The sequence below is a fragment of the Colias philodice genome, chromosome 10 (assembly GCF_061535455.1).
Source record: "Colias philodice isolate Cphi_HAF_F1 chromosome 10, ilColPhil1 Martin Lab GWU primary, whole genome shotgun sequence".
NCBI lineage: Eukaryota > Metazoa > Arthropoda > Insecta > Lepidoptera > Pieridae > Colias > Colias philodice.
The window spans coordinates 9,906,504-9,919,619 of NC_143095.1; the positions used below are offsets into that span (position 1 = coordinate 9,906,504).

At 35.0% G+C, this 13,116-nt stretch overlaps 1 protein-coding gene and 1 long non-coding RNA gene across 2 annotated transcripts in view; one reads left to right on the forward strand and one right to left on the reverse strand.

Annotated features, from left to right (window-relative positions):
* Window positions 1-13,116, forward strand: part of LOC149485412 (uncharacterized) — a 206,818-nt gene that overhangs the window by 70,182 nt on the left and 123,520 nt on the right. The gene's annotated exons all lie outside the window — the stretch shown is intronic.
* On the reverse strand, window positions 1,630-8,426 carry LOC149485414 (odorant receptor 2a-like). Its single transcript, XM_089700213.1, has 7 exons — window positions 8,302-8,426; window positions 6,586-6,839; window positions 6,060-6,156; window positions 3,416-3,515; window positions 2,869-2,976; window positions 2,460-2,624; window positions 1,630-1,773 (listed from the first exon to the last, which is right to left on the reverse strand). The coding sequence occupies exons 1-7, from the start codon at window positions 8,424-8,426 to the stop codon at window positions 1,723-1,725; spliced, it is 900 nt and encodes a 299-aa protein (XP_089556339.1). The 3' UTR covers window positions 1,630-1,722.

The window sequence follows — 13,116 nt, forward strand, 5'->3', positions numbered from 1 at the left end:
CGTTTATAATAGAAGTATTCCCATTTGGCATTTTTTTCAAATTGATCGGATTTAAATTTAAGTCATTCCCTTTCAAACGCTCGCATTGCAGTATAACCCATCCTTTATCCCATTAAACTCTATAATACAAGAGATAATCTTATCTTACCTTTTATAAATTAATTTGCCTTAAAGCAAAATAAAAACATAAAACAATTAATACGGACATGTTAACAAGACATTTATGATCATGTTTCTTTTTTTGGCAAATAGAATCACTGTTTGCAATGACTAATTTACATTTGGTTAGAGGAAGTAACGCTTTGCTTTGAGATTAGCATGCGTTATAATAATGTCGTCAGATTGTTTGAAAAGATTTAAAATTCAGTGTTAAACACTCCTATACTTAAAACGTGATAAACTCGGCAACAATAAAAGAGAAGTAAAGACACAATGTTCTTAAACTTAAAATTACTTATACCAAAATTTTGCATATATGCTCTTTGCCAAATTTTATCAGTATCCTACTACTATCCTATCCTATCCTATCCTACTTCCTACTTCCTACTTCCTATCCTACTAATATTATAAATGAGAAAGTTTGTGAGGAAGTGTGTGTGTGTGTGTTTGTTACTCTTTCACGCAAATACTACTGAACCGATTACAATGAAATTAAGCACACATATAGAGGGTAACTTGGATTAACACATAGGGTTTTATTCCGGAAATCCCACGAGAACGGAAACTATGGTTTTTCTTTGAAAACTCGGGCGAAGACGCGGGCGGAAAGCTAGTGTTTAATAAAAGCGGAATATTTCCGAAACCACTTCTTCTATTACCACTTTATAAAGTTAATAAACAACTCGACCACTTCAGCTTTATAAATAATTGATTGAAAAAAATAATGGAAATGAGTATAATTATTCAAGAGCTTCAGCGTCACATACAGTCACACAAACACTTCAAACTTTTAACACGGCTTTTGCTATATTGAAAATATCCTCTTAAAATTCTACGTAATTTAAAATAAGTTATTAATAGGGCTATTAAAATTTAATTTTGCTATAATCTGTTGTTATTGGCTTGGATATAGATAAAATCATAAGACAAATATTATGTAGTATATAAATCACTGATATCTAAAGTTATAATAGAGGTTAGTTACACGAGGCTTGATAAGTGTATTTTGATAGAGTTTTATAGAGATAGAGTGTTATGTCTTGTCTAGCTTGTTCTGATACAATTTTTCATTGAAATTTTTTACTATTTCTATAGTAACTGGCCTCAAGAAATATGGATCTAATGTAATAAAAAATATAGAGCCACTCCTAATAGTATTTATTCAATCCATACTAATATTATAAATGCGAAAGTAACTCTGTCTGTCTGTCTCTTACTCAATCACGCCTAAACTACTGAACCAATTTGCATGAAATTTGGCATGGAGATATTTTGATACCCGAGAAAGGACATAGGCTACCTTTTATTGCGAAATATGTACCACGGGCGAAGCCGTGGCGGACCACTAATTGCTAATATAGCATAATGAAATCATACATAAAAACAATGTATGTAAAAATAATGAAAAATAGCGGAAGTATATAAAATGAAACAAATAATATAGGGTTCAAGCTTTTATTGTGATACAATTGCAGAAAAACAGTGAATATTTTATAATATTTTATTGATATAAATCAAATAGAGTAAAAAGCGTGCAGTAGGTATAGTTGACTCGACGTTATTTCATCGAAGCCGGAGTAATACAGTGAGAGCACTATAAGCCGTTTTAACCATCTGCAAACGAACATTGTAACATGTAAATAACTAAACAAGGATCCTTACATAAGCCTATTAATGTTGGGACTCATAATCAATATTGTAGGCACATATAATTTGTTGAACAAGTTCGCCAGCTTTTATTGTATACACTATAGAGATATTATAATATAAGCATTTTATGCTTTTCATCCTTAAAAGTAACTCTCAATTTTTTAAAGTAATAATTAGAATAGGTACTTATCGATTTAATCAATTGATTTGAATACCAGAAGAATGTAATTTGACTATTTAGATTTCAGATTAAAATAGCCTCTACGCTAACGACTAAATTAACGCTTTGATAATAATGCAAAAAGAAACATTGTACATATTAGGAATTATGAAATCTGCCTTTTAGAAAATTTGTATAACAGAGTAGCCCAATGTTGGCCCCTTCATTTGCTATTATTCTTTTCTACTACTTATAGATTATTCCATATTATACATTATTTTTAAATACATTTATCACTAACGGTAGCATACGTGGAAATGTATAGAGCATCTATTACTCCGATAGTTGTAGAACTATCGTATCCAACTTATCCTACTATATCACAGCCAAAGAAGTGTAAAGCGTCTAAATTCCCGTTCCGATGGTTGCCAAATTGCCCTATCCTACCAAACCTACTATATTATATTGGTATATCTTTTCTAACACTAACAGTAGCATAGGCCTCAAGGGACAGGTCGTACATGCCGCCCGCAGACATGACGAGCGGCTTGTTGGCGCGCGCCAGGATGAGCAGCATGCTGGACTTCACGCCAGGTATCTTGGTGATACCGCCCTCCCAGCCAGAGAAGTATAGGGCGTCGCCGATCGCTGTGCTCTGTGGAATTCTAGACTTTATGATTATGGAAATAAAATACAGTTTACAAAATGTGTCCTCTCATTTTTTCAATACGTCCACCTATATAATATACATATGATTTTAGATGATAATGAGAATCTACTAAGAATTTAAATTTTAACTTTGTTAACGTTTTTATGATTCTTTCCGTTTATTTCTCTGCTTGCTTTAACGGTTGTACTTATCTTTATAAAAAGAAAATAAATAATAATTATGATATTACCTGGATTTTCAATTCCTCACACCACCGACACAATATGTAGAGCACAAACATATTATATCCCAAGTACAGCAGACTCATCACCCATTTCGTGAAGTTAACACTCACAGACTGAAAATTACATTCATAAATATGATTTTTTTATCTGTTCCATATAATAATAAAACGTTGTGAATTAATTGTCATACAGCGTAGCTACATCATATTATAGTATGGCTCTATATTTTTTCGTATAAGAAATTTCACTGAGAAGGAAGATAGACGATTAATTTGCTTAGAACAACATTAAGACAAGAATTTATTATTATTTTAGTAATTTGTTACTTATATCGAACGTAATTTTCTCTTTTTAAGGAGGTAAAAATCTGGAAAATCCTATCTGGAATGATGCCCTAATCATGACAGGACACCCTTGTCCTGGCAGAACAACTGTAACTTACCCGCAGTAGTTAAAAAGTAATACATATAAAAACCTTACTCTAATCATTATCATTTACTCAATAAAGTATATTATTATTTTACGTAAAAACGTGTCAAATTGTGTACTCACAATGGCCACTTGAAAACCAATACAGCAAATAAGAGTAGTGCTAACAACCATCTGGGCCAACATTGGCCTACTCAATATCTCTCGAAGCTGTGACGTAATGCTAAAATTGTGAATCAATATTTTGTTATCAATAAAAATTATCGTATTTATTTAGTATAAAGTGTTTACTGTAAGCTAAACGGTGTAAATAAAGGTTTTCAAAATATTCGAATGGTTTTATTATATTATCTGAACATTTTAACGCAGTGATACTTTTTTAATGAAGAATTTAACAAGAAATACGTCACATAAATGTAACAGTTATATAATTTACAATCAAAATTGATGAGTAATTCATTAATAGGAAACAGGTTTGTTTGAAAGAATGTTAAAGAGATTAAAGTCAATTGAAACTCGTTAATTGTACCTACTAATCTCATGTGTATGAAATTTGTATAAAAAGCTTGCATCCACACTAATATTATAAATGCGAAAGTAACTCTGTCTGTCTGTCTGTTACTCAATCACGCCTGAACTACTGAACCAATTTGCATGAAATTTGGTACAGATATATTTTGATACCCGAGAAAGGACATAGGATAGGTTTTATCCCGGAAATCCTACGGGAACGGGTTTTTCTCTGAAAACGCGGGCGAAGCCGCGGGCGGAAAGCTAGTTTACTATATTTTACATATTAATCTAAACAATACATAACATCACATGAAATTCAAAACCTAACCAAAGCACTTAGTGACATATCACACTAGCGGATTGCGAGCGGTTTCAAAGCGGAGCGGGTGCGCAACGAATACGTTGCGGGCGCGCAACGAACACGCCGCGGTTGCGCAGCGAATTCGTTGCGGACGCGTCATTTTGTATACTCTCGCACAAAAGCCAGCCCTTCCGCCTTGCCTAACTTCCATTCAATATTTCCATCGTTTCTGTAGCACTCAATTTTTTAACCGTACTGTGGAAATGCACTTACTTAACAGTTAACTAAAGATGTAATAACAACTGGAGTTGTTAAAAAAAGGTGCTATAAAATTGAATTACTAGGACTTTTAGAATGTACCATACATTCCAAAAGTATGTAACGACTGACCAGTATAATCTCTCCCATAGCAACGTATGTTATAAAGAGATTTTGTGAACCTAATTATGAGCAAAGTGATAGTGAGTTGCTGGTTGCTTGATAAAATTTTCTATTCACTGCTATTTATCTAATAATAAGATAGCCCTGTTTTAGTTAAGGAGCTTTAACATTTATTTCACTAATGAACTTTCTTAATGAGCAATTAAGTTATCTGATTGCATTTCGACCAAGATTTAATAGATAAAACAATACCCTAAACATTAACATGTTATGAAACTCGTAAAAAATAATGATCTCATAATTATTATACTATCACAAGTTATAAGTAACAACCAGCACGGATTCCATTTTGTTAATGAGTGTACATGACTGCGACGTAAACGTTGCGCATCTGCCACGCGTCCGCAACGAATTCGCTGCGCAACCGCAACGTATTCGTTGCGCACCCGCTCCGCTTTGAAACCGCTCGCAATCCGCTAGTGTGATATGTCACTAACAACCACAGTTGGGAAGTTCACCGTTCAAATAGTTATTTCAACTTACTCACAGCTCATATTAGAGTTACTAATAAATTCACATAAACCGTATATTTGTAACATAAGCGAGAATACTAAACTATATGCGGTATCGCCTGTTTCCACGTGAATTTAACTTAACAACGCCGCTCTCGATTTCATGAATATGTAATGCCTCCTGAATATGCTGACAGTACAAAGAGTACGTTAAAGGCTGTGTATAGATGTACAAACTATAATATGCATATTTCCATGATAATAGTTGGTTGAGATTTATGACCGAATAACTATTTAGCGAAGTATACATAATATTTCGCAAATGTAATATTTCAAATACCTAAATTTTTACTTGCGTACTGAAACTTATCTATTAAACCAGTAACATAATTATGTTTTTGGATGTATACTGGGACGTGTACTTAAATATATGATACACCCTTGTTACCTACTTATAGCCAATGTTAAAATGTAAATGTGAATTTATTATTTTACTTTTACATTATGTTACGTTCACGTTAGGAAAATGATGAAAATTCTGAGCAATATTTAAAGAAAGAAGAAGCTACATTCCTTATTTACATATAGATTAAGCTTTTAATCTTGAGGTGTATAAGTCATTAGATATTATTTTTTTAAATATATATTAAATATATTTTCTATGTGTTTTGTAGACTTATAGTTAGCTTCCTGAAACTAAGAGGTATGAATTTGACTTCCTCGTTTACTATTTACTATTTAATAGCTTCAGTAGGGTTCGGCTTAATTTAATCGGCTTATGAATTTCCATTTCAGTGAAATTTATTTTCATTATATTTTTACTAGTAATGATGTCTTTCTAAAATAAATTAATTAGGGGAGAAAATTTTATATAATCAAAATATAAGAAAGTTGGATAGTCGATTTATAAGAAGTTTGTGGGTGTGATTTTGCATAAAATGACTTAATAATGAACTTGTCTTGGCTACAAATTTAATAAAAAATCTTTAACTATTATCTTAATCTATTGGGTATAAATTACAGTTATTATTAGTTTATACAGTATAAAATATATCCTTACTTTAAAAGAAATTTATGCTGTTCTGTCAGGTCTCTCAATCTCCTTATGAACTTTTGCTGAAATTTTTTATTCGAAAACAATTGATTGTCATTCAGATCTGCAATGAATCAATTTTAAGTTAGTTAGTTATTAGCAGGGATTAATTGAAGACTTTGTAACAATAATAATAGTTATCTACACATATTTAAAGCGATATTTCATATGAATATAAACATTTCTCCTAATGCATAATATTATTTCACCACTTTGAATGCGAATGAAAGGATTCCTGTCTTAGAAACCCTTACATATCTCAGATCTTAGAAAACATATTGTTTGGTTACCTTTATGGATTCGCTCCAATTTACTTGCTTCAACTTATACAATTCATTCATTCACTCACCATATCATTATGTAATATCAATAACTAGCTGTGCCCCATGGTTTTCCATCTTGCAATGTATATGATAATAAATACCAATGCAACAATCCGATAATATAACTCTATATTGAATGTTTTGACACCGCGCTTATTGTCTGAACTTACCTTTACAATCTTCAACGCAGTCCTTCAATATATTTCTGAAGCAATCATTCAGTACAGCGAATTGGCACAGCAAATGCATTAAATGTGCTTGTATTGTGAGATCGTTCACCATCACGAAGTACGACATATATGAGAAGATAATTACCAGGGCAACATATGTTATAGGGTATAGGGTGGAATTCTGGTAGTCGTAGGGCAAACGAACAGACACCATTAGGTTGTAATCTAGTTCATCTACTAGGGGATAGATGTACCTGAAACATTTCATAATATAGTTGAGTAGATGTTTGAGATTGTTAATAAAGCGGGCTACTCACTTACTACTTAATTGCCTCCTTAAATATGATGTGTATAGGCAAGCAGGGGCAATTTAGAGAACAGCTGAAATTGCTTTTTCCGACGTGTAACCGAGATTGTCACTGCGGCAGGTGTGTGAGTAGCCCGCTTAGTACTTCGTTTGATGAGATGAGATGTTTAAAATATTCTCTATAATCTATTTATTAATACTAATATTATAAAGAGGAAAGGTTTGTAATTATGTATGTATGTATGGTTTTCACGCATAAACTACTGAACCGATTACAATGAAATTTAGCACACATATAGAGGGTAACTTGGATTAACACATAGGATAGGTTTTATCCCGGAAATCCCACGGGAATGGGAACTATGCGGGTTTTCCTTTGAAAACGCGGGCGAAGCCGCAGGCGGAAATCTAGTTATTAATATACATCATCGTCATCGGTCATCGTATGTATGGCCTTAGAATGCTTTCGTATTACACTGGAGATGAGTTGAATTTATCTTTTACATTGTTACATGTGCAGTGGAACACAGGTGAAAGTCGTTAGGAGAAAATCTAAGTTTCATTTACTGAAGATTCAAGTAGATATGAAATAGCGCTAGGAACATGAATTAAAATATTAAATTACTAGCTTTCCGCCCGCGGCTTCGCCCGCGTTTTCAAAGAAAATCCCGTTCCCGTAGGATTTCCGGAATAAAACCTATCCTATGTCCTTTCTCGGGTATCAAAATATCTCCATACCAAATTTCATGCAAATTGGTTCAGTAGTTTAGGCGTGATTGAGTAACAGACAGACAGACAGAGTTACTTTCACATTTATAATATTAGTATGGATTACTATAATAGCAATCAAACATATTAGTATTATAATATTTTTATTTTTATTCAGTATCCCTCATATAGTATGATATCATGTTTAATTTTCCGAATTATTAATCGAATTTAATATTATGTAAGAGGATACAATAAAGTTTAATTCATTTGAGTTTAAAGTATGTGAAATAGGTCTGAAAGGGATGTGAATAAAGGTGGAAAGGGACCTTTACGGTTTCATTTCATCCTTTGATATTTACCGTTCCAAATAAAACAACATAATTTAAATACCTGACAATTGACATACAAATAATACTTTACTTAATACCTATATGTAGGTATATTCCCATTCAAATTCAAATTTCAAAATTCAAATTCAAATTCAAATTTCATTTATTTACAAGAATGTAGTTACAAAAAAGGTGTTATTACAATGTTAAGGCGCTAATATATTTTACCCACTTTCTGGGTGTGCACCCATTGACCTGATTATGAATAACCAATTTGTGAACTGTAACATTATCCATCTTTTAAACTCTTACAGATGATCACAAGCTAATAAACTATATATTAGTTATTAAAACCATACTAGTTACTACCAAGCTATAAGTGTACATGTCCCAAGGGCCAAAAGGAGTTTCAAATGCGCCTCATTTCTCTTTTGCCAAACTTCCAATAACTTTTTCCTTTCGGCAGTCGATAGATCAAAGTTAGGGGAATTCATGGACGAAGCGAGGCGTCTAAACACGTTCTTGTGTACTAACTAAAAGAAATAACGTAAAACTATTTCAACTGGAAACATCTTAGAATTTCATTAAACAATACTTTGGTGAGAGATTTATTAAACTCTACGAGGAGTTTGGTCGTTCGGAATGCTCTAATGGAAACAGATCACTATAATAGCAGATTGGAAATGAACAAAACATATTGATAGACGAACTGCTAATTTTAAATAAAGTTCACGACTTTTTGATAGAGACTGGTCTTATATAAAACTTTTCAACTTATATTATATAACTTATCATTATTATATTAATTATCATTTTAACTGACAGATTATCTTATCTGTTTATCTTAACAGGATCTATCAAGAAGTCGTGAATCTATAATTTCTTCGATACGATTATACGATGTCTGAGCTTTCGATATGAACAATGAACATCTAATTTTTTATTTATACCACCTAGGCCGGTAGAAATCGACACCAAAAAACCCTAAATTTGTAAAGCATACTTATTACTTACCCTGCTTCTATACTTATAATATGCACTCATCTGAATAGCGATAATATTGGTGCTGTCTATAACAGTATGAATAGTCAGTCGTGCGCTGAGAAATTGCCATACTTCGCTGAAAACCAGCAAGAGTATCAGCGACTTTACTGTGGAGCTGTATATCCAATAGCCTATATTTGTCTCTGAGAATGATATACCTGTTGAAACAAAATTGAATCTATACTAATATTATAAAGCTGAAGAGTTTGTTTGTTTGAACGCGCTATAGTCTGAGTGATAAGTTGAAAATAGCGTAAACTAGTTGTTCGTTGTTCGATGTTCGTTGTTCGTGTTCGTGTTCGTGTTCGTGTTTGTTTTTGTGTATGTTCACATTCACATTCACATTCACATTCACATTCACATTCACATTCACATTCACATTCACATTCACATTGTTCGTTGTTCGTTGTTCGTTGTTCGTTGTTCGTTGTTCGTTGTTCGTTGTTCGTTGTTCGTTGTTCGATGTTCGTTGTTCGTGTTCGTGTTTGTGTATGTTCACATTCAAATTCACATTCACATTGTTCGTTGTTCGTTGTTCGTTGTTCGATGTTCGTTGTTCGTGTTCGTGTTTGTGTATGTTCACATTCACATTCACATTCACATTCACATTCACATTCACTTTGTTCGTTGTTCGTTGTTCGTTGTTCGTGTTCGTTGTTCGTTGTTCGTTGTTCGTTGTTCGTGTTCGTGTTCGTGTTCGTGTTCGTGTTCGTTGTTCGTTGTTCGTTGTTCGTTGTTCGTTGTTCGTTGTTCGTTGTTCGTTGGTCGTTGTTCGTTGTTCGTTGTTCGATGTTCGTTGTTCGTTGTTCGTTGTTCGTTGTTCGTTGTTCGTTGTTCGTTGTTCGTTGTTCGTTGTTCGTTGTTCGTTGTTCGTTGTTCGTTGTTCGTTGTTCGTTGTTCGTTGTTCGTTGTTCGTTGTTCGTTGTTCGTTGTTCGTTGTTCGTTGTTCGTTGTTCGTTGTTCGTTGTTCGTTGTTCGTTGTTCGTTGTTCGTTGTTCGTTGTTCGTTGTTCGTTGTTCGTTGTTCGTGTTCGTGTTCGTGTTCGTGTTCGTGTTCGTGTTCGTGTTCGTGTTCGTTGTTCGTTGTTCGTTGTTCGTTGTTCGTTGTTCGTTGTTCGTTGTTCGTTTTTCGTTGTTCGTTGTTCGTTGTTCGTTGTTCGTTGTTCGTGTTCGTGTTCGTGTTCGTGTTCATTGTTCGTTGTTCGTTGTTCGTTGTTCGTTGTTCGTTGTTCGTTGTTCGTTGTTCGTTGTTCGTTGTTCGTTGTTCGTTGTTCGTTGTTCGTTGTTCGTTGTTCGTTGTTCGTTGTTCGTTGTTCGTTGTTCGTTGTTCGTTGTTCGTGGTTCGTTGTTCGTTGTTCGTTGTTCGTTGTTCGTTGTTCGTTGTTCGTTGTTCGATGTTCGTTGTTCGTTGTTCGTTGTTCGATGTTCGTTGTTCGTGTTCGTGTTCGTGTTCGTGTTCGTGTTCGTGTTCGTGTTCGTGTTCGTGTTCGTGTTCGTTGTTCGTTGTTCGTTGTTCGTTGTTCGTTGTTCGTTGTTCGTTGTTCGTTTTTCGTTGTTCGTCGTTCGTTGTTCGTTGTTCGTTGTTCGTGTTCGTGTTCGTGTTCGTGTTCATTGTTCGTTGTTCGTTGTTCGTTGTTCGTTGTTCGTTGTTCGTTGTTCGTTGTTCGTTGTTCGTTGTTCGTTGTTCGTTGTTCGTTGTTCGTTGTTCGTTGTTCGTTGTTCGTTGTTCGTTGTTCGTTGTTCGTTGTTCGTGGTTCGTTGTTCGTTGTTCGTTGTTCGTTGTTCGTTGTTCGTTGTTCGTTGTTCGATGTTCGTTGTTCGTTGTTCGTTGTTCGATGTTCGTTGTTCGTGTTCGTGTTCGTGTTCGTGTTTGTTTTTGTGTATTTTCACATTCACATTCACATTCACATTCACATTCACATTCACATTCACATTCACATTCACATTCACATTCACATTCACATTCACATTCACATTCACATTGTTCGTTGTTCGTTGTTCGTTGTTCGTTGTTCGTTGTTCGTTGTTCGTTGTTCGTTGTTCGATGTTCGTTGTTCGTGTTCGTGTTTGTGTATGTTCACATTCAAATTCACATTCACATTGTTCGTTGTTCGTTGTTCGTTGTTCGTGTTCGTGTTTGTGTATGTTCACATTCAAATTCACATTCACATTGTTCGTTGTTCGTTGTTCGTTGTTCGTTGTTCGTTGTTCGTTGTTCGTTGTTCGTTGTTCGTGTTCGTGTTTGTGTATGTTCACATTCACATTCACATTCACATTCACATTCACATTCACATTCACATTCACATTCACATTCACATTCACATTCACATTCACATTCACATTCACATTCACATTCACATTCACATTCACATTCACATTCACATTCACATTCACATTCACATTCACATTCACATTCACATTCACATTCACATTCACATTCACATTCACATTCACATTCACATTCACATTCACATTCACATTCACATTCACATTCACATTCACATTCACATTCACATTCACATTCACATTCACATTCACATTCACATTCACATTCACATTCACATTCACATTCACATTCACATTCACATTCACATTCACATTCACATTCACATTCACATTCACATTCACATTCACATTCACATTCACATTCACATTCACATTCACATTCACATTCACATTCACATTCACATTCACATTCACATTCACATTCACATTCACATTCACATTCACATTCACATTCACATTCACATTCACATTCACATTCACATTCACATTCACATTCACATTCACATTCACATTCACATTCACTTTGTTCGTTGTTCGTGTTCGTTGTTCGTTGTTCGTGTTCGTTGTTCGTTGTTCGTTGTTCGTTGTTCGTTGTTCGTTGTTCGTTGTTCGTTGTTCGTTGTTCGTTGTTCGTTGTTCGTTGTTCGTTGTTCGTTGTTCGTTGTTCGTTGTTCGTTGTTCGTTGTTCGTTGTTCGTTGTTCGTTGTTCGTTGTTCGTTGTTCGTTGTTCGTTGTTCGTTGTTCGTTTTTCGTTGTTCGTTTTTCGTTTTTCGTTGTTCGTTGTTCGTTGTTCGTTGTTCGTGTTCGTGTTCGTGTTCGTGTTCGTGTTCGTGTTCGTGTTCGTGTTCGTGTTCGTGTTCGTGTTCGTGTTCGTGTTCGTGTTCGTGTTCGTTGATCGTTGTTCGTTGTTCGTTGTTCGTTGTTCGTTGTTCGTTGTTCGTTGTTCGTTGTTCGTTGTTCGTTGTTCGTTGTTCGTTGTTCGTTGTTCGTTGTTCGTTGTTCGTTGTTCGTTGTTCGTTGTTCGTTGTTCGTTGTTCGTTGTTCGTTGTTCGTTGTTTTTGTTCGTTGTTCGTTGTTCGTTGTTCGTTGTTCGTTGTTCGTTGTTCGTTGTTCGTTGTTCGTTGTTCGTTGTTCGTTGTTCGTTGTTCGTTGTTCGTTGTTCGTTGTTCGTTGTTCGTTGTTCGTTGTTCGTTGTTCGTTGTTCGTTGTTCGTTGTTCGTTGTTCGTTGTTCGTTGTTCGTTGTTCGTTGTTCGTTGTTCGTTGTTCGTTGTTCGTTGTTCGTTGTTCGTTGTTCGTTTTTCGTTGTTCGTTGTTCGTTGTTCGTTGTTCGTTGTTCGTTGTTCGTTGTTCGTTGTTCGTTGTTCGTTGTTCGTTGTTCGTTGTTCGTTGTTCGTTGTTCGTTGTTCGTTGTTCGTTGTTCGTTTTTCGTTGTTCGTTGTTCGTTTTTCGTTTTTCGTTGTTCGTTGTTCGTTGTTCGTTGTTCGTTGTTCGGTGTTCGTGTTCGTGTTCGTGTTCGTGTTCGTGTTCGTGTTCGTGTTCGTGTTCGTGTTCGTGTTCGTGTTCGTGTTCGTTGTTCGTTGTTCGTTGTTCGTTGTTCGTTGTTCGTTGTTCGTTGTTCGTTGTTCGTTGTTCGTTGTTCGTTGTTCGTTGTTCGTTGTTCGTTGTTCGTTGTTCGTGTTCGTGTTCGTGTTCGTGTTCGTGTTCGTGTTCGTGTTCGTGTTCGTGTTCGTGTTCGTGTTCGTGTTCGTGTTCGTTGTTCGTTGTTCGTTGTTCGTTGTTCGTTGTTCGTTGTTCGTTGTTCGTTGTTCGTTGTTCGTTGTTCGTTGTTCGTTGTTCGTTGTTCGTTGTTCGTTG